At 31.9% G+C, this 22654-nt stretch overlaps 1 protein-coding gene and 1 long non-coding RNA gene across 2 annotated transcripts; one reads left to right on the top strand and one right to left on the bottom strand.

The window, feature by feature from the left end:
* Window positions 1–4938: 4938 nt before the first annotated feature.
* LOC107942181 (E3 ubiquitin-protein ligase WAV3) lies at window positions 4939–7494 on the top strand. Its single transcript, XM_016875820.2, has 2 exons — window positions 4939–5472; window positions 5557–7494. Exons 1-2 carry the CDS (start codon window positions 5239–5241, stop codon window positions 7309–7311), a joined length of 1989 nt encoding a protein of 662 aa, XP_016731309.1. The 5' UTR covers window positions 4939–5238; the 3' UTR covers window positions 7312–7494.
* A 2996-nt stretch (window positions 7495–10490) lies between these two features.
* LOC121218194 (uncharacterized) lies at window positions 10491–11572 on the bottom strand. The gene is made up of 2 exons (XR_005914402.1): window positions 11106–11572; window positions 10491–10657 (listed from the first exon to the last, which is right to left on the bottom strand). It is a non-coding gene; the product is annotated as an uncharacterized lncRNA (long non-coding RNA).
* Window positions 11573–22654: the final 11082 nt, after the last annotated feature.

Raw genomic sequence — 22654 nt, 5'->3', positions numbered from 1 at the left:
AGGGCAATCGGATGCAAGTGGGTATTCGCAAAGAAAGATGGATCTCCTAGCAAGAAGGATATTCGCTACAAGGCAAGAATGGTAGCTAAAGGCTACGCTCAGAAGGAGGAAATTGACTACAATGATGTATTTTCCCCTGTTGTGAAGCATTCCTCCATTAGAATTTTGTTGGCCTTGGTAGCACAGTTGAATTTGGAGCTAGCTCAACTTGATGTTAAGACGGCTTTCTTGCATGGTGAGTTAGAAGAAGAGATCTATATGACTCAGCCAGAAGGATACACAGATGCTGGTGGTAGAAATTGGGTTTGTAAGCTTAACAAATCGCTATATGGATTGAAGCAATCCCCGAGGCAGTGGTACAAGCGATTTGATAGCTTTATGAGAAGGCAGAAGTACACAAGAAGCAAATATGACAATTGTGTGTATTTGCAGAAGCTGCATGACGGATCTTTCATTTATCTACTCTTGTATGTTGATGATATGTTAATCGCTTCGAAGAGCCAAAATGAGATAGATAAGCTGAAGGCTCAGTTGAATCAAGAGTTCGAGATGAAAGATCTAGGTGAGGCCAAGAAGATTCTCGGCATGGAGATAAGTAGAGATAGACAGAGAGGCAAGCTTTGTTTGAATCAGAAGCTGTGAAATGGATTCTACGGTATCTTCGAAAAACCGTAGATGTTGGTTTAATTTTTGAACAGGATGAAGCACTTGGTCAGTTTGTAGTTGGATATGTTGATTCCGACTTTGCTGGTGATTTAGATAAACGCCGTTCAACTACGGGGTATCTGTTTACTCTTGCGAAAGCCCCAGTGAGTTGGAAGTCTACCTTACAGTCTACAGTAGCTGTGTCTACTACAGAGGCAGAATATATGGCAGTTACAGAAGCTGTTAAGGAGGCTATTTGGCTTAATGGATTATTGAAAGACTTGGGAGTTGTTCAAAGTCACATTAGTCTATATTGTGACAGTCAGAGTGCTATTCATTTAGCGAAAAATCAAGTCTATCATTCAAGAACCAAGCATATCGACGTAAGATATCACTTTGTGCGGGAAGTCTTTGAAAAAGGAAAAATTCTACTTCAGAAGATTCCGACAGCAGATAATCCCGCAGATATGATGACCAAGGTGGTAACAACAATCAAGTTTAATCATTGTTTGAACTTGATTAACATCCTGAGAATTTGAGCACCTTTAGGTGTATGGCGCTCAAGAGCGCATTTGGAGGCACTACAAAAGATAGCTTTATCGAATTTGGGGAGTTGAAGGAAGTATGTGAAGATGTGATTATCCTAATCAAATCTTCAAGGTGGAGATTGTTGAAAAGTCAACAAAGGTAGGAAGCAACTTGTTAAAAAGGTTGAGCAAGTTGCACCGAATGTTGAAAAGTTGAATGGGATAATTGCAATTTTGGTCCCTAATTTTTTAGGCCATTTGCAAGTTAGTCCCTGAACCTCAACTATAAATAGGCCTTTTCATTTTTCATTTCAACCATCCCAACCAATCTTTCTCTCTTAGTTTTCTCTCTTCTCCCATTTGAGAATTCTTAAGGAATTCTATTTGTTTGTAATATTTTGGAGATAGTAAAGTTATCATCTGGTGTTAGTGCCCGAGGACGTAGGTATAATTTACCGAACCTCGTTAAATCTCTTGTGTTCTTTCTTGTCCTATTTTTCTTTCAATATTTGAGGGTATAATAGTAGTATTTAATTGTGCTATTAAATTACTATAGAAGGGATATTCTGTCTAAGGAAAGACTTGGTATTTAAGAGATCCATGTGATCCACCTCTCTTCCCTGGGAATTGAACTTTGTGTGATTTTTTAGTACAATAATTTACACGCTTCCGACCCTATTGGAACAACAGGAACAACTGCAAAATTCAAGGACTAATTTAGACAAAAAAATAATTTAAACTCTAATTTAAGAATAGTTGCAAAGTTCAAGCACCAAAAGGTTATTTAACCATTTTGCTATCTATCAATCAAAACTAAAAACACAAAAGCCCCCAAATTTTTTATTTTTTATTTGGAGGGGGAGAGGTTAAGAGTTATTTAAATTAAGTGTGATTAGATATTTATTAATATTCTTATTAAGGGTTAAAGTTTGCTATTTGGGTAAGTTATGAATTTAGTCTTATACTTTAATTTGATCAAATTTAATCTTTATATTTTTTGATTTAGTCAATTTTAGTTCTTGAGCTTTTCAAATTTTAAAATTTTAATCATGATCCAAACAATAATAGTTAAATTCAATTGGTTAAAATTTGCTATTAATAATATACTATGCGTGAAATTGTAGATTTAATACATGTACTCCAATTGGGTCATTCTTAGTTTGGAAAACTTTTTGAATTTCAAAACTTTAGTCTTGACACAAACAACTGTAGTTAAATCCATTAACTAACTTTTTTGTGAATAATATACGAAAATAACTAACAGACACAACACTAACATATGATAATATATTTGCCGTGTCAAATTTTGAAAAGTACAAAGATTGAAAAGATCAAATTAAAGTATAATGACTAAATTCATAGCTTATGCATATTGTCGGGACTAATAGTAAAATATAACCTTTTTGTTAATTATTAATTTAATCATTAGATATTGGTTATATGTTTTATTTTAATGATTTTAATATTTTTTAAGTTATATGTACTCATAATAATACAATACTAAATATAAAATTAATAATTGAGTAATTTTGTTAGGAGTGTGAAATTACCTTCAACAAAGATTTGATATTTTTTTAAATAATTTTATTATATGTTTTAATCATATATGTTTCGTTTTTTTAAGATAATGTCTAAAACCACCCATAGCCCATAAATAAAAAAATAATGCGCTTCAATATATTTAAATATATATTCTCTTGTATTGATAATAATATATATATTGATAAAAATCCAATAATTAAAATTTCAAAGATTTGCAAATTCCCAAAGCCTGCTGAATTTGACTTCATGGTTCCCTTACTTTTATTTTATTTACTAAAATTTTAACCACTCTCTACCCTGCCACTCTGCCATCCTAGATTCCTACTAAAATTAATTATCTTTATTTTATTATACAAATAAAATTTTAGTTTTTATTATGTGTCCTTCAAAAGTAAATTAATTCATCTATTTTGGTATTTAAAATAATTGTTTATACATATAATATATAAATATAAAATGTTATCATATTAATAACAATGTTAGTAGATTTTTTTAAGGTGAAATCAAGGTATTTTTCATATTCTTTTTACGATTTATGAAAATTTATTTTTCAGAAATCATGACTATCTCTTTTAACAATGTTATTTCTAAGATTTAAAAGTCTAATGTGTATTAGTATTACACTCTACATGACTTTTTGGAAGTTATACTTTACAATTATATTAATACCGAAGTTATTCATTATAAACATAGAACTAAATAATTAATGCAGTCCAAATTAATTCACTAGAATACATCTTAAACCATCACATTGATGTGTTATTGGTAAAAGTACCATAGAGGCCTACTGGGAGTCAAATTGCATTTGATCATTTTTACTCAAAACGGATCATTTTGCTAAAAATTCATTTATTTCTACGGTTACAAATTGATCAATGCATGTGAGCACAAGGTACATGTGGCATGTCATGTGTCGTTGTTTGATTATTCTGTTAACCATGCCAATTTTTAACAGTACAAATAAATAAAAAATTTAATAAAAATGACCAATTTATTTAATTTTTAAGTAGATAAAATAAAATACAAGCTATTAAATAAAATATCGAGAATGCTACTAGTTTGTAAATTTGAAATAAATTATAAAAATTGTGATTTAACTTTTATACCAATTTTAGAAAGAAAAAAAAGAAGAAAAATAATGGTTGAATGATGATGATGATGTGGTAGTTAGTTCCAAATCATCTTCAATATGAACTCAATGATTCAAGTTGATGAACGGGTAAGATTAGCAGAATTTAAAAAACTACAATGATATGCATAGCATTTAAATACAATATCACTGACAACCTACCGTATGTGAATCATGCATGAAATAACAGAGCCCTCAAAAGGATTTTCCACCTCTGAACAACAATCACTCGCAGGAGACGAGAATGAAGAGCACGCATCGAAGCGGCGCGTGAAGACAGGGATACACAAAGCGCATGGAGCATGAATATTTTAACGGGTCGGTGTGGGATAACGTGGTGAATGAAGACTGGATACTTTCTCACCTCATTGTTTGAACGGTAACGTTGAAAACAATTAACCCACACGTGGCGGTCAAACAATGTTAAAATCTCTTTTAATTAAGGTCAAATTCTATAGTTTGGCCAAAAAAGTCAAATTCTATATTCTCTTAACTATATATTTTAAGAAGAAATCATACTTTCATACACTTATCTTAATTAAATTCTATGTAATGATGAATAAATTTCATTTAATTTTCCATCTATATGTGTAAAAATCATAGCAAAAATCTAATCTATTCCATAACTATAGTTATTTGGAACTGAAATTGACGAATAACGAATACCCTTACTAATGTTTAGTAGTTTCAAATAGAAATCTAAATGGGGTGTAGCCAAGTGGTAAGGTAGTAGAAATAATTAAGGGAAACAAATTGGCCTCAAGATTTAGTCTTAACTCAATTGATATTAATATTATTGTCAATATAGGAGGACGCGGATTTAAGTGCGCTGAAGCATATTATCCTTCTATTTATGGGTCGAGAATGGACTATAGGTAATTTTAGGCATTCTGTCAAGAAGAACACAAATATAATCAGAACTTATAATAAAATTGTTAAAAAAAATTGAAAATACACGCATTTTGAGAAATAAGAGACTATTATAATAGATGACTAAAATCGCAAAATCCACATAGTGGAAGGACTTTTTATACAATTTTGACCTTAAATTAATCATTTGCAACGAATATAAATATTCATCGGGGAAGAGAACCTTCCCTCTAGGTTTCGGAAATAAGAGAAAAAAAGAAGCTGCAGATCTCTACAACCCCCATTTTAGTTGCAGAAACCTTTTAGGGAACCATTCTTTAAAGCAAAAGAGAGAGAAGAGAAAAAAGAAAGCTAAAAATTCCATTACTTTGTCTCTTTATAATATCTTTTTTCTGCAATTAAAACCTCCCATGCTTGTATCTTTAAAACCTTTGATCTTTACCCTTTTGTCTCCTCTTCTGCCTCAGCCTTAGATCCATAAAAAACAACCCCTTTTTTCTTCGTCTCTTATAATTAAAAAAGAAAATGGCAACTGGTTGGAGAAGAGCCTTTTGTACTGCAACCCCTAGAGAACCTGAAACCACTGTTCCTAGTCCTAAAAATTGTGCAAAGTTAAGCTTTTTTAGTAGTGGAAGTAACCCTTCTACTCCTCGTCTTCAACCATCTTCCACAAATGAAAACACCCCTAAAGCATCAAATCCTTCTTCTCCTCGTTCACCACTAAAGCTCTCACTTTTTCGTAATAGCTTCAAGTTCAGAGTAAGTGAATTTTAACATTTCGAAATGTGGATAAAGTTTGAATCTTCTTGTTAACAAAGTTCGAATTTTTTCTTTTTTTGGCAGAGTACTTGTGGGATATGTTTGAATAGTGTGAAGACAGGTCAAGGGACGGCGATTTACACGGCGGAATGTTCACATGCTTTTCATTTTCCTTGTATAGCTGCTCATGTTCGTAAATATGATTCACTTGTTTGTCCTGTTTGTAATACTACTTGGAAAGATGTTCCACTTCTTTCTATTCATAAAATCCCCAGAAGTATTAACCAGCCAAAGCCCAAACCGGATTTGAGATCTTACGATGACGATGAGCCATTGCTTTCACCAACCGCTGGTGGTGGTCGTTTCGTTCCTATTCCAGAAGCTGATGAACACGAAGAAGAAATCGGCGGCGATGTAGAGGAGTTTCAAGGATTCTTCGTGAATCCCAACCCTTCATCCATCGAAGTACACCCATTCAACGGCCGTGATTCGAGGAATGTACAAGTTCGGTTATCACCTGAAACGGCGGTTGTTTCAGTTGGCCGTGGATATGAAACTTATGCCGTGGCTTTGAAAATAAAAGCCCCTTCACGTAAGACGGCGTCGTTTTTGGACCTTTCACGTCGTGGGCCTATTGATTTGGTTACGCTTCTTGACGTGAGCGGTAGTATGAACGGTGGTAAGCTTCAGATGTTGAAACGTGCGATGCGTTTAGTCATTTCTTCGCTCGGCTCTGCTGATAGGCTTTCTATTGTGGCTTTCTCGGCTAGTTCAAAACGGTTGTTGCCTTTACGGAGGATGACGGCTCAAGGTCAACGAGCTGCTCGGCACATTATTGATCGGCTTGTGTGTGGTCAAGGGACTAGCGTTTGCGATGCGTTTAAGAAAGCTACGAAAGTGCTTGAAGATCGGAGGGAGAGAAATCCGGTTGCTGGTATTATGTTGTTATCTGACGGTCACGATGAAAGAGGTTCAAATCAACGGCTTCGTTCAAGCCACGTGTCTTCCGCTCGTTTCGCTCATATTGAAATCCCGGTTCACTCTTTCGGTTTGGGGCAAACCGGTGGGTTTAGTCATGACCCGGCTGAGGACGCGTTTGCTAAATGTATGAGTGGGATATTTAGTGTCGTGGTTCAAGATTTGAGAATCCAGCTCAGCTTTGCCCCTGACTCAGCTCCGGCTGAAATCACAGCCGTTTACTCATGTAACGGGAAGCCGACCGTTTTAACTTCCGGCTCAGTCCGGCTGGGTGATTTCTACGCCGAGGAAGAAAGGGATTTACTCGTGGAACTCAAAGTTCCGACGTCGGCGGTCAGGTCCAATCACGTGATGTGTGTTCGTTGTCTTTACAAAGATCCGGTTTCGCAAGAAGTCGTATACGGCCGAGATCAATCCCTTCTCGTTCCTCAGCCGAACGCCGTTCGATCACCGGCTCCTGAGATCGAACAGTTTAGATTCTTTTTCATAACGACTCGAGCCATAGCCGAGTCGAGGAGGTTAATTGAGTGTGGTAACGACTTGACAAGTGCACACCATCTGTTGGCTTCGGCTAGAGCATTGTTAATGCAGTCGAATTCGTTGACGGTGGCGGAGTACGTGCGAGGGTTAGAAGCCGAGCTGACGGAATTGCAGCGGATGAAACAACAGATGGTGGAAATCCAACGGCGGCGAGTGAACGAGAGGGAACGAGAAAGGGAGGCGATTATGGTGGTGATGGATGAGAATGGGGAGCCACTAACACCGTCATCGGCTTGGAGAACGGCTGAGAAGTTGGCTAAAGTGGCCATGGTGAAGAATAAAGTCAGTGATCTACACGGCTTCGAAAATGCTAGATTTTAGTTTTTCTAATATTGTTATTTTTAATAAAAAAATGAAAAAAGAAGAAGTTAAAATGAATATATATGATTATATTAGGGGAAAATTCGGATTTTTATTTATCCTCTTTTTTCAATTTAAGTAAAAAGGGAAAATGTGTGTATTTGTAGGAAATTTTTATGATCAAACAATTTCTTTTAGTTTTTATTTTTTGTCTTTTAATTAATTATTTTATATTTGGAAGTGAATTTATTATTCATAATTATGATGCTATCATTTAAAAGAATGATTGGGATAGGACGTGAAAATGTAATGATGACTGAATCATTTTCTTATCATTCTTTCTCTCTATTTAATGTTATTATTTTACTTTTTTCAACTTTGAATAATAATGATGATATAACCTATAATTGAAGTTACCTAATATCTATATTCATATATTATACAACAATATTTGGTAGAATGAGGTTTTTTTTTTTAATAATCTTATTATAGTCTCATAAATAAGAGGATAATGCGTTTTAGCGCACTCGAATTCACGTCTTATATTGATAATAATGTTCATGTCAATCGAGCTAAAACTCAATAAGTTGGTATAATGAGTTTTTGAACTCTACGTAGGGTTAAGAAATGAATAGTAAAATGTTTTAATAAAAAGGATACATAACTATTTTTTAAAACTGCTTGTAGAATAAAAAGAATACGTACCCAATATTAACATTTATATTATTAGATTTGTTAATTTTAAATAGAAAAAAAGTTATAAATAAAACAATAAATTTAATACTATATATATATATCATTTGAAGCTAAATTCCATGAAAACAATAAAATTACCGCCACACACATATATATATATCATTAATAAGTAATTTTTGGCATTTGATCTCGTGACGTGGGTATAGGATTAACACCTTTGGTCCATGGATCAAACATCAGAGTTGTTATGTTTAAAATTTTAATACATATAAAAATATGACTCAAATGGTAAACATCAATTCCATATCTTTTAAGTAAGTTCTTAATTGAAGTATTGTGGAGGAAGAAAACATTAAAAGAAAAAGAAAACTTTACTCCATTTAAAAATCTAACTTGGGTTTTTTTTTTACATAAAAAAAATTATTTACGAAAATGAGGTCAGTTGTAGATTATTTACAAGAATAATATGTTTTGAACAGTAAAATTCAGTCACTCCATATTATCAGGCGACACCGACTTCAACAACACACCCATCATAAGCAAATCATTTCAGTTGAAAAAAAATTACTTTTTAAGTGATGTAGCCAAGTAGGGTGGTGACATCGATATTTTTAACCGTGTTAATTTTATAAACATAAAATGCTGAAGAAATATTGAGGAAATACGACTGAACATACTGGTGTAACCTAACATGTTGGCCACACTGATTTAAAATTTCAAAACAAAAAAACATAGAATGTTTGTAGGGGTTGGTCATCGTGATCGACTAATCACATTGACAATAAAGATGCCGCCTAACATGGTGGCGATGCTGCTCTTCGCCAGTTGGCCATGCGTCTTGACCCCAAAAATAGTTTTTTTTTGTCTCCTTTCTTATAAATTAACACAATGGTCCCCTACTCCCCACTCTGCAAATGGTAAAAAAGAATTGATATTTGAGTTTTAGGGAGCTTGCAAAGATAGGTTAGTGCTTATCTTTGTAAATTTTTTTATTTATAATTTTACGTTTTAATCACTCAACCTCAAAAAATTATAAAATGGTCACTAAATTGTTTAAAAGTTTTTATTTAAGTCATTAAGATATTCAAAATAATTGTTGTGTGGCTTTCTCTATTCGCATTACCTATACCAATTAAAAGTGCTCCTTCCTCTCTCTTCTATAGTTAAAATTTTTTTTCACCGAACAACTTTAAAGGTCACTGATGGGCATCAAAACCATCAAAAATAATTCCTACAAAATAATTCTAAATAGTACTAAAGAGTGGTAGTAGGGTCGAGTCCACATGGATTGAATGTTATAATCAACTTCCGTATTTAACTTGTGATCAGAATTTTTGTCATGTCGAAAGTCGTGGCAAAAGTCGTGCCGATGACTCCAAACAGACCAGTTCAAAAATAAACAAATAAATCAGGGGAGTTTTGAAATGTTTAGAAAGTAAACATTCAAATCAACGGAAATAAACAATTAATTAATATTAGAAATAAATTTAGATCGGGAAATAAATTCAGAATTTTGTAAACAGAGATAATAAGTCTTAGCCTTAGACTCAGTGGATTCCGGATTTCTGAATCGATCCCTGAAAATTAATTTTCTCCTCCAAACAATAAGTTGGTTATAGTAGTTAAGAACGTCCTAACCACCAATTCTTCCTCTCATAGCTGGTCTCGATAAGGCCTGCAAACCAACCCTTACAGATTATCTAACTGATATACACGTGTTCCCGATTCAAGATTCTGGCAGCCTTGCGCTTTGAAGAACCCAACTCAAATCAACGACCTCAACCGCATAGGTTGTTTAAACCCGATCACTTATTCCTTGATTTGTTCTAGGAGATCCAAATACAGCACGGCCGACTCGTTTTTCCAACTGTCAGCAAACACGACTCCAACCCAACGTGCACTTTGACTTGAAATCGAGTTTAACTTTAAGGGATGAGTTGTCTATCCCGATACTTAGGAAAAAAATAAATATCGATTGGGAGGATTTTTAGCACGAATACGTATCTTACGATTCCTGACCGAAAAGAACACCGGCCTAAAGCTAAGATAAAATTTAGTGAAGCATGAAATTATTCATGCTTTGTAGACTTTGAAAGGTAAATTGATGATGATGGTGAAGAATGGGAAAGAAAGGTACTTGGAAGGAATTAGACCAATTTTGTAAAAACAAGGAAATGTAAATGAAAGTAGCATTATGCTCACGCCAAATTGAAAGAAAAAGAAAATAATTCTATTCAATTCCAAACTGAAGTCAGAACGTATAATTAAGTGCCTTCCTATGTACATTAAGGCCATGGAATTTACTAATTTTGGCCTTAGGGTGGGTTTGGATGGGCGATTGGGTGCGATGCGGTGCGTTTAGCTTACTTTTTGTCTCACGCTACAGTATTACTACAGTATCTAATCTCACCGCCATCGCTGTTTTTACACCAACCGCAGGTAAACGCACTGCCCATCCAAACTCACCCTTAGTCACTTTAACATAAAATCAAATAAAAAATAAATAGAAAAATAAAATAATATATTTTTTCTATTTTTAGCTTTTACAAAGTCAAAACATCTGATGAGTACTTGGCTTTCTCTACATTTTTATTTGACCTCATTTTATTTATTGTGTTTCAATTTGGTCCTTTTCTGCTCGTTTTTGTCTCTTAGCGTCCCAATTGCATCCCTGACAAGATTAAAACATAAAAGTACTAATTTAGCAGGGATAAATTCAGAAATAAACCGAATTAAACACAAAATGTCATGCAAATTAACATGTTATCAGTCACGAATTTGTGAACCAAAATCCAAATAACTTTTTTTTCGATCTTCAACACTGACTATCATATTGACTTGGATCTAATGTATATTCTTTTACTCGTCAATTGGTACTAATCCGCCGTACCGATCATTTAATTGTCTCTTGGAGCTAACTAGTTGAACTTTAAAAAAAAAACTTAATAGCTCAGTGAAATAAAAACTTTCAATAGTTCGATGACTTAAATTAAGACTTTTGAATAGTTTAATTTGTAACTTTTTAAAACTGAGTGATCAAAACTTAAATTTACTGATAGTTTAGTGACTTTGGGTGCAATTTACCCAAACAAAAACTAATCCTTCATTAAAACATTTACCTGAACCCTGTAGAAGAAAAGGTGGGATTGGAAATGGGGAGTGACAGTAAATCAAAGCGTCCAATCGTTGAAAACCTCTCAACGTGGGGTTTTGTGACCTTTTGATTCATTGTGGCATTTAGGCAAACAGCTGGAGTGCTACTTTAAGCTCTCGTAGTTAATATTGTTTGTTTACAGCTTCTCACTCTCACACAGTGATTGATCAGTAACTTCAACAGCTACCTACTACTCTGTGTCAGTCTGCTTCACTGTGCTGCTCACTGCAATGGATTGGGGCCCCTAAAAACAACGTATCATAACATCACAGCAAACGGTGGTGATTTCATCTCTCAACCAAACATCACTCACAGCTGATCGATCCCCTCCTCGTTTGGTTAGCAGAACCAAGTACTTGAAATCGGATTTTACAAGTCATCCACATGTTCTTGTTGTTATTGTTATAACTTGTAAACGTACATTTGGGTTCTTCAATTATTTTAAGGGAAAATTGCACCAAAGGTCATTAAATTATTAGTAGAATTATATTTTACTCACTTAATTTTAAAAAATTAATAAAATAGTTACTATAATATTTGAAGGTTTTTATTTAAGTTAATAAACTATTCAAAAAGTTTAGTTTTATTTCAGTTATCAGGTTGTTAATTTTTTTTTAATTTTAGCTAGCAGACTTGTAAACATGATGATAACATTATCAATATTACACGTGTCAAAGACCCAATAAGCAAACAAAAATGTTGAATATACGGCTTTTACTGAATTATAATTGGAAGATTATATTTTTTAAAAACTCATAATATAAAAACTTTATATAGAATGACTTTTTAAATATATATTTTTAAATTTCAAGTTTTTACTACACATTTCAAACATTAATGCTATATGATAGTTAATTTTAAAATCACAATTTTTAACTTAATTATTTTTTCTAAAATTCAGCTCGTTAGTTAGTTATTTAGTTGGAGGTTTGATTTTCGCTCATGAAATGAAATATAATTTGCGATCAGCAATTTACTTCTTTAGAGTATTTCTATTGTGAATAAATTAATTACCGTTATCAATGATGAATACTTTAATTCCAATTATAACTAAAAACTACCTTTTAGTGTGCTTAGCTTCAAAGAGCCCTTAAATAGGGAACTAAATGTAAGTTATTAAGGGTAAAGTACTTTAATGTCACCAAACTAGAAGTGGTCACTCAACTTCTAAAAGTAATAAAATGATCACTAAACTATCAGAAAATTTTCATTTAAGTTATTGGATTGTTAAAATTTTTCTTGTATAATCCTCTCTGCTCGCATCGCCTAATTAAAATCTTTTTTTCTTCTCTTCTATAGTTTGATTTTTTTCATAAAATAACTTTGAATGTTATGAATCTACGAACCAAAATCCAAACAACTTTCTTCTCCAATCTTCCGCAACTAGCTGTCAGATTGACTTGGATCTAAGGTCTGTTTTTCTACTCATTAACTGGTACTAATCCATTCTATCGATCGTTAAATTGTCATTTAAAGTTCGCTAAATAGACTTAAAAAAAATTAAAGTTACTAATAATTTAATAATATTGAGTGTAGTTGATCCAATTATTAATCACAATTAGACAGTTTTGGAAGTCTCTCTCAACTGCCGCGATTAGTGTTTAACAATTGCCAACTAATAACAAAAGAATCTGATTCTTCTTATATCCTTCGAAAACGACATCGTGGGACCCCAAATTGCAGTCCTTAAATAACACAAGCAAGAAAAAGGGCAACCGGTGGTTACAAAAGACATGCACGTCTTCTCCTTTTTCAATTATTTTGGTCCTTCGATTCCAAATTACAGCTTCTTCGTCCTTCGTATAATACCCTTTCATGTCGAAATGACAAAACCAAAAATTGGTCCTAATTTTAATGCACTTTTATCAAACATTATTCACCAATAATATTGCTAGTTTATTTTTATGTCGGCTGATAGTGGCGGATCTTAGGACTAATTTTTTAAGGATTAATTAAAATTTTCCACAATGGGCTAAGGCTCTTTGACCTTTATTACAATCTGTCCCTCGACAGGTAAAGCTTTGTAAAAATAAAAGGGTGCAACTGTTGTAACCATAAGGTGTGGCGTGGTTGCTTATCCCGTCGTCCCTTAATTATATGATTGAGGATTTAATTCCATCATGAAAATAGAGCATATTTTATGGTTAACCATTTAACTCTTCAAAAAAAAACTCTTGACTTGATCAAATTAATATTATTATTTTCGGTGCTGAATGCTTAATTTTGATAAAAAAAAAAGAAAAAGGAAAGAATGTGCAACTGTTGATGAGAAAGTGTATGGGTCCAAAATCTTGTGGGTGTTAATAGCTTTAGGGAGCCCAAAAGGACCCTCTCTGTGTTGTTGTCTCAATGTAGAGTGGGGATTGCCTTTGAATTTTGGAGTCTTACTGTTCTTAAAATGCGGTTCGTTAGGGCTAACATCAGACATCATAGCAAACAAGGGACACACACACACACCTCTAGTTTGATTTTTGTGTGGTCTTGGCTTTTAATATTTAGAGAGAAAGAAGTTCGGAGGAAAGGGGCTTGAGAGTTATAGCCATGATTGTAAAACTTGGAATCGTATATTAGAATAGTTGATAATGATTCAATTGAATAATTTTTTTTTTGGTGATGTACAATTAAAGGGATAATATTTGAACACTCACGTTAGAGACATACTTACATGCACACACTAAGTTCAAAGGGAACTGTCTAAATAAAGGCCTACCACTGCTCCCTTAGAGGAGTGAACCCAGGTGGGTTTTATGGGTGAACAATTCGTAACCACTAAACTAATCACGAGAGTTCAAATATATAAGTTGAATTAAAAAAAATAAAATCAATAAAAAAAGTTAGAAAAATTAGAGGATGATTCAAGATAATGCGATTATGGCTCATAAAATTTTTCTGTAATAGTCCGTTTTTCAGTGGTGTCAGAAACAGTAGTTTTGGGGCAACCAAATCCGACAAGTAAGTTCGTAAATATTATTATTTAATTTTTACGAGTCAAATGTGATTTTTTAAAAAAAGGTTTTTGATTTGATAATTTATGTTATATAAATGATTTATTAAGTTCAAGTGGTTTTAGAAAATGAGATATCGGGACATTGTTTTTATAAACTGAGCATTAAATATTTTTATAAATATATACGGAGTGTCATTAAGGTGGTATTAAAGTTTCGTTAAGAAATTTTAACGTTTCAATGGTTAATTAATTAAAAAGGATCAAATTAAAAAAAAGTACATTTCCGGGACTCCGTTCCCTTAAATCGGACTAGTAAATATTTTTAATAAATATTTACGAAGCTAGTTGTGTAGTTAATTAGGTTTCGGTTTAAGTTAATTTTCTTGAATTAAAAGTAAATTAGGTATAAGGACTAAATTGCATATAGAGTGAAAGTTGAATTATAAATTAAAGAAAAACTAAAAGGACTAAAGAAGCAATTATGTCATTGTTTCTTTATGAGGCGGCATAAATTAAATATATGTGAATTTAATATATATTATATTAAAATAAGTTTAGTTAATATATAAGTATATATATTATATATTATGATAATAATATAATAATGTATAATAAAACAAATAAATGAAAGAAATAGAAATAGAAAGTGAAACGAAATAGAAGGGAAAAAGAAAGAAAAAAAAAAGAAAGAAAAGGAGAAAGAAAAGCTAAGGGTTTCAATTGTTTCAATTGCTAACGTCATACTGAAATCTTCGATTAAAAAGGGAAAAGATAAAGTCGATGAGGAATAGTTTGAAATTTCTGGTTTGTATTTCTATGATCTGAATTTAACTGTTAATTGTTATAATTCAATTTAATGTATATGGTAAGTGTTGAGGTGAGAATTATTGTGTTTTGCAATTGAAAGGGATTGATTTAGTATGTGATGAATTTATCGAATTTATATTGATTGAATTGGTATATATATTGAATATATTGATTATTTGAATTGAAATGAATATTGGTTGTATTTGAAAAGTGAATTGAAACTCTATTAACTGTATTGGGCTGAGTCGGATATAGAAGGCATGCCATAGGATTAGAAAAGTTTAGGGATTTCTTCGTCTTCGAGTCGATGCGACACTGGGTGTCAATCTATTACTTCGGATTAATTCGATGAGGCACTGGGTGCCAATTTACTTCAATTTAGCCGATGAGACACTGAGTGTCAACTTATTACTTCGAATTATCCGATGAGGTACTGGGTATCAAACTAGTGTGTTTTGGTTGGATCTGTGTATCCGTCCGAGTCCGAGTAGTGTTAATAAGGGTAAATGAATAATAAAGTTTTATAATTGATATTGAAATGGTATGGTATGAGAAATGGAAGTGAAATAGTGAATTGAAAATAAAATGTAAAATATGTTGCAAATATATGGAATATATGAGCTATCTACTCATGAAATGACTATGGAATGGATATTGTAATTGTATAATGAAATGTGAAATAAATTGTGAAGAGCTGTTTATATAGCAAGTATGAGAATTGGGTTATTTGTGAAACAAATGAAATATAATATGGTTGTTGTAATAATTAAATATTAATATGTGTTCATATTTCAATTGTATATTTGTAATTTCTTATCTTTTGATATTTGAATTATAGAAATACCACTGAGTTTATACTCAGCGTACGGTTTTGTTTCCCGTGCGCAGGTTAGGTACTTAACTTTTGATCACCGATTCAGCATCCAACAATGATCCCGAACTCAAATGTGGTGATGTTTATCCTTTGTGTCGGCATGTACCTAGGGTGTCTAAATAATAGTTATTTTGTGGTTTGATTGTAAATGAGGTTATAAGTTTAATTTTGGTTGGTTTTATACATATATATATGTGTTTGTTTTTGAAGCCATATTATAGCATGATAAATTGAACTAAATCTAGATAGGTGCATGTGAATTTAATTCTATGTTTAAGTGCTCGTGAACTAGGCAAAATTGATTTGGATTTGATATTTTTATAATTTGGATTAAAATGATGCTTTGATGACTTGTTTTAATGATACGAAATGTTTGAAATTTCTGTCTGTTTGATTTGTAAACTCCGGTAATGCTTCGTAACCCGATTCCGGCGAAGGATACGGGTTGGGAGTGTTACATTTTCACTACTCGCGAAGCTCAAAAAATGACTTTAATAAAGGCTGTGCTTTAAACTTGATATGAGCAAAATTTATGATAGGGTTGAGTGACAATTTTTTGTCGAACGTGATAGCTAAAAAGGGTTTTGGAAATAGGTGGATTAATTTAATGGTACATTATGTTTTCTCTGTCTCTTATCGTATTCTATTCAATGATAATCTAATTGAATTTTTTGACTTTGAGAGAGGATTGAGGCAGGTTGACCCCTTGTCACCTTATCTTTTTTCTTTTCTATATGTAGGGTCTCTTAGCTCTGCTTTCTTGGGTGCAAGAGGATGGAAAATTCATAGGCGTTAGGGTGAGCCAAAATGGCCCGAGGAAGAAACACCTTTTATTTTATGATGATAGCTTGTTATTCATTCATATTAAGAAGGGGAGGCTAAGACTTGAAGGGAGCTTTGGGCAAAACATTAATTTGAGCAAATATATGTTACTTTAGTCCTAATACTAGGGTGGAGTGTAACAGCCCGATTTTGGGTCTAGTTGGAGCAGTGGTTTCGGGACCACAAATCTGACGAGAAAAAAAAATTATTTTAAAATTTTGACATGGGTTGCATTATGATAGGAATGTATATTATGACATATTAATTTAGGAAAAGGATTAAATCACAAAAGTGAGAAAATTTTTGTTGCCCAAGAGTAAATACTCAAAACTTGAGGGGTTAAAGTGTAAATATGAAAAGGTTGAAGGACCAATAGTGTAAATATTTTAAGGGTGGAATAATCTAGAAACTAGGGAAAATGGATGAATTAGGACCAAATTGAAAAGGTAAAGATTTTTGAGGGACTAAATTGCAATTTCACCAAATTAAGTGATGACTCAAGGATGGAATTTCAAAAGATTATGAAGGGCAAAATGGTCAATTAGAAGGAGAGAGAATTCTAGAAGGTAATGATGATGTTGGTGATATTTTTAATTAATTAATTAGATAAATGTTATTTAATTATTATTTTATTAATGTTTTTAGTATTATTTTATTAATAAATGATTAGTATAAAAGGAAGGAAAGATGACGAGAAATCATCTCATTTTCCATGAAACTAACGTGAGAAGAGAGGAAAAAGAAAGAAGTTTCCTTTCTTTACAATTTGGTCCTCCCACCAAAAATTCACCATCTTCACTTAGAAATCAAAGAAATTTCCATAGCCACCAAGAGAGAAAATTGATAAAGAGACTATGGGGTGCTAGAATATCAAGTTAGATTCAAGAAATAGAAGCTGGAGGAGAGAGAAAATCAAGTTAAAGATTGAAATCAATAGCACAAGGTAAGAACATCAAGATTTCAATTTACTTTTAAGTTTGATATTATTGAAAAAGCATGGAAATAATGTTATAGTAGAGTTTTCTTATATATGGTCTTATGTTCTTGATATATTAGTGAAGAAAAATAAGTAGAAGTGATGGGAAATATTATAGAGAAAGGGAGTTATACACCTAGTAATCAACATTTTGAACTAAAACAGTTTTGGACAGCAACAGTAGGTTAACTTTGAAAAATCACCATAAATTATGGAAATCAAATTAGAATATGAATAAGATGTGAAATTAAATCTTAATGAGTCTACTTTCATATAAAAGAAACAGAGAAAGCAAAAGAATAGTGTATTTTGAGATATTTGAATTTTAGTGAGACAGGGTCGGAATGATTTCGAAATCCTCTGTTCTAACTTTGGAAAATCACCAAAAATCTGAGAAAAATAATTAGAGGCTTAAATTTATATTTTTAAATACTTAATGAGTCTATTTTCAATAAAAACAAACGGTAACATCATTTGAATTCTTAATGGGGAGATAATTAAGTTTTAGTGAAGAAGGGTCGGAGCTGTCAGACTGCAGAATAGGGATGACTTTATAGAATAAAATGTACTTATTGGCTAAACCAAAAATTCTAAAAATTTTATGGTAAGAATATATATGAGTCTAGTTTCAGATAAAATTAACGTATATCAATTTGGAGCTCTGTAGCTCAAGATATAAATAATTTAGTGACTATGACTCAAGTGGACAGCTTTGAATGAATATAAATACATGTGAGATTATAGATAATGTTACATATAAGCATGTTATATATATTAAGGATGTGGAATGGAGAGGAGGAGGAGGAGGAGGAAAATATATGATTATTCAACTAGCATGAGTTTTTATAAAAAAAAAATGACCAATTTATATGTTTCAGGGACTAAATTGAATGAAAGTAAAATTTAAGGGTAAATTTGTAAAAATGTCAAAAAGTGACCAAATTGCATGAAATGAATTTTTATTATTATCTAAGTTAGTAAATTGAATGAAATATTAATTTAGATCAAGATTGGGTGGAAATTCGAGAAAAGTAGAAAATTTCTAAAATGTCCCTAAATTTTGATATTTCTGCAATTTAGCCTGGTAAGTTCGTATGAACTATATTCTATATAATTTTAATTAAAGTGAATGTTATTTGATGATGAATATTAAATAGATATGTGTTTTATTATTAAAATTGAATTATTATTGGTAATATGTACAATTATTAGATGCAGTGAAATGATTATCGGAAGCTTGTTGGAGATATATCACATTATCTATTGGTTCTTTCTGTAATTTTAGATGAATTGATTCTGGTTATAATGGCGTGTATAAGTTATATTGGTTAACGTTAGCTCATTAATGTTTTGATTTTGATTGGTTATAAATATGAATGTTAGATAAAAATGAAATGTCTGAAAGTTAATTAGTAAACTCCGGTAATGCCTCGTACCCTATTTCGGTGTCGAATACGATTAAGGGGTGTTACATGGAGTCTCGAGCTTTGTTGAGTGACATCCATAATATTTGGGTGGTAGAGGAGCTTGATATGTACATGGGTTTACCCTTGGTAGGAAAGGAGATTTTCATTAAATCTTTCCTTTAAGCCATAGGCAGAGCTACATTGGTTATAGGGGTCCATTGACCCTACAAAGAGAAAGAGAAAGAAATTTATTTATAATTTTTTAATATATATATGTAATAAGCCAATTTTAGCCTGGGCCCAAATTACAAATAAAAAAAAACAAAACAAAAAATAAAAAGTCCAAAAAGATTAATAGTCCATTACAAAAAAGGGCCCACTACCCAATCACAAACCCAAAACAAATAAACCCTAGCCCACTCTTAATATTTCAGAAAAAGAAAACCCTAGGGCTAGCCTAAGAGCTTCAGCTGCCGCTCTTAGCAGCCGCCTCTAGGCCTGCCGCCGCCGCATGTGCCTGACACTTCTCTACCACCACCTACAAAAAGAACAACACACAAGAGGCCAAGCAGAAGCAGACAACGGAGAAACAAACAAAAAAATAGAAACAAAGAGTTGTTTAATCCGGCTATAAAAGCTCGAACTTCATCTTTGTAATTTTTTTTACACACATTAAAAAAACAAAACAAAACAAAACTTCAGAGGTGATTTTCTACTTCTACTTTCGTTTTAAATTCTTGTTTGATTCTATTTTCATTTTTTTATTTCAATTTTTTACATATGAATAATAATAAAAGTAAAAAGGGAAGAAAAAGACTCACTTGAACATCCCGCGGTCTTGTCGTCGGAGGTCTCTTCTCCGTCATCGAAACTGGACCTAAAAGGGGGGAGGGACCTTTTCTTTCGATTTTTTGGGGGGTTAAGGAGGCTCGGCCTTCAAATTGTTGAAAACGGGGCCAAAAAGCCCATTTTTGTACGGTAGTACGGTGGACGGATGGTGGCACTCTATGACCGAGGCTTGGAGAGGAGAAGGGAGGTTGAGAGAGTTTTTTTGGGCTTTTTTTAAAGAAAGGGAAGAGAGTGAAATTTTTTTAAAAAATTGACTTTTATAAACCCATTAAACGGTGTCGTTTAGGGCTTGCCACAATAGCCCTAAAACGATGTCGTTTTACCCCTAGGATCAATGCACCGACCCAATCCGTCCACAGGATCTGCGTGTTTCTGCGGTGAATAGGCTAATTCCGCGCGGGGTCCCTTCGCTTTTGCGACGTAGTGCAATCTGGCCCCTGTTGGTTTTTTTTATTTTGCTGCATAATTTTCTGTTTGTTTCACTTTGGTCCATGTTGAAACGTTGCGCATAAGGGCTAGGAATATTTTCCCAGTCAGTCCCTAATTCTTTAAGCGCGTTCTATTTTGGTCCCTAGCAACCTTCTTTTATTTATATATAATTTAAACCCCAAATTTTAGTTCAATTTCAATCTCGTCCTTAATCCATTTAATTAATTTATTTTAAAAAAAACGAAAACTCTTTATTATTATTTATTTTAAGTTTCTTTCATATATTATTTATTTCAAACTGTTTTACATATTATTTATTTAAATTATATATATTATTTATTTTAAACTATTATATATATTATCTTTTAAATTTTTATACATTATTGTTTTAAAAAATGTTTTATATGTTATTTTTATATATATTATTTATTTTAAACTGTTTTATTATTATTCATTTTAAGTTTTTTTATATATTGTTTATTTGAAACTTTTTCTTATTTATTTTGAATTGTTCTTATAAGTTATTTATTTTAAACTATTATTTACTTTAAATTGTTTTATATATATTATTTTGTTTCGTTTTCTTTGTTAATATTGGTATTAAAAAATGATGTGTTGTGTGATTATTGTCATTATGTGTATTATAATTCGTTTATTCGTATTTTCATGCTATTGTGATTCATTAGTGCAACATTTTATTCGTAAATTATTTCTCCATGTTATATATTATCATTTCATCACATTTCATTGAAATCACTTCAAAGGTCGCGCTTAATTTTTTCCCTTTATCCATAATAGGCCATTTTATATATTTTAACTAAATAGCACGCATCGTTTAGGTTTTGTAATTGTTATTATTCAAAAAACAAATTTTTTTAAAAAAAAATAGGCGATGTTTCGTTTTCTGGAAATTCGAGAAGTCGCACCCTAACTTACGGGGTTTCGATTTTCTCGTTAAATCTAAACAACTGATCATCCTTCTAAATTTAAAATACCCAAGTTTTAAATAAAAATCAAAGGCAAGCTTATTCTCGAGGGTTCAAATGTCGCATCCTAACTTACAAGATGTGGCATATTGTTATCGCGGGACGAGTGGGTCTTTGCTGCTCATTTCAATTTAATTCAAGCGTTTTTAAAATTAACATTAATAAAAAAGGAATCGTATTTTAAAATTTTTTCAAAATTTCAATTTTCGACATTAAGACATTAAGTAATCAACTAGGTACCAATTTTGGGCGTATTGAGGGTGCTTATCCTTCCTCTTGAGTAACCGACTCTCGAACCCGTTTCCTGGATTTTTGAGACCAAAAAAAATTTATAGTTTTAGTAAATTTAAACTTTTATTAAAATGATTAAATTACGAGGTGATCAAAAAAGATTGGTGGCGACTCCCATATTTGTTTTCGTTTTTCAAAATCCAAGTCAACCCCTTTTATCAAAAAAATAGTTTCGACAATATATATACACATATATAATAACGGGTGAATTGATCCCACAAAAATTTGAAAATTATTCTTTTCAATATTTTTAAGTGAGTCCTCCCTAATTGGTAACAACTCTTTTATTCTTTTCAAGCTTTATTATTAATATCTAGAAAATTAAGATTGTGGTTTTCTTCTAGTAGATTAAGATTTTTATGCAAGATTTAGATTTTTTTTATTAATTGAACCATTTTGGATATTGGTTTTGTATGAGATTCCTTAACATCTTGACTGGGTAATAAGTTTTTTGAGTTTAAACTTTGAAGAAATTGAGATTGATTGTATTTATAATCTTAAGTTTATTGAATATTGACTAGAAATTTAGTATTTTTATTTATAAATTGTTATTACTAGTATTATTTCTGTGAATCTTGTGTTTGAAAATTGACTTATTGCATACCCATGACGCTAAAAAGCATTTACGTGATTTTTTTTGTGAAAAAAATTACTAGTTGTTTGTTGATTTCGTGAAAATTTTAGTGTTTAAGGCATAGATTTATTTGTTTCTAAATGTTTAATAAGAATGGAAAAATATTTTAAATGAAAGTCTACTAGTGAAGTAGAAGAAATACAAATCAATATAAAAAAAGGGTTAAAAAAGTTAAGTTTAGCCTTTAAAACCTTCCAGCTTATCTAAATTTCAGAGTGAGATTACAAATTATCATCCAAATGATAGAAATAATATAAGAATAGCATGTTTGCAGAAGGTACCTTGTTAACCTCGTAATCACAACTTTCACCAAAAAAATTGAGGGCTATGTAATAGTTTTATATCTAACCATATTATACATTGTTTTATCAAGAAATACGTACATTAGTTTATATAGCTTCTATAAATATTTTTATTTTTCAAAATTTGACCCATATTTCAAATTTTCTGGCTCTGCCCTATTCCTTCTTACATTGAGTACTTTCTTATTACC

This window comes from Gossypium hirsutum, chromosome D06 (assembly GCF_007990345.1).
Source record: "Gossypium hirsutum isolate 1008001.06 chromosome D06, Gossypium_hirsutum_v2.1, whole genome shotgun sequence".
In the NCBI taxonomy this organism is placed as follows: domain Eukaryota; kingdom Viridiplantae; phylum Streptophyta; class Magnoliopsida; order Malvales; family Malvaceae; genus Gossypium; species Gossypium hirsutum.
This window is presented reverse-complemented; position numbering and strand designations above follow the sequence as displayed.

Excerpts from the sequence above, each read along its gene's own strand:
- LOC107942181 (XM_016875820.2), top strand. The coding sequence starts at position 5,239 with ATGGCAACTGGTTGGAGAAGAGCCTTTTGTACTGCAACCCCTAGAGAA. Across the intron at positions 5,473-5,556 it reads GTAATAGCTTCAAGTTCAGA|AGTACTTGTGGGATATGTTT; the intron begins GTAAGTGAATTT and ends TTTTTTTGGCAG.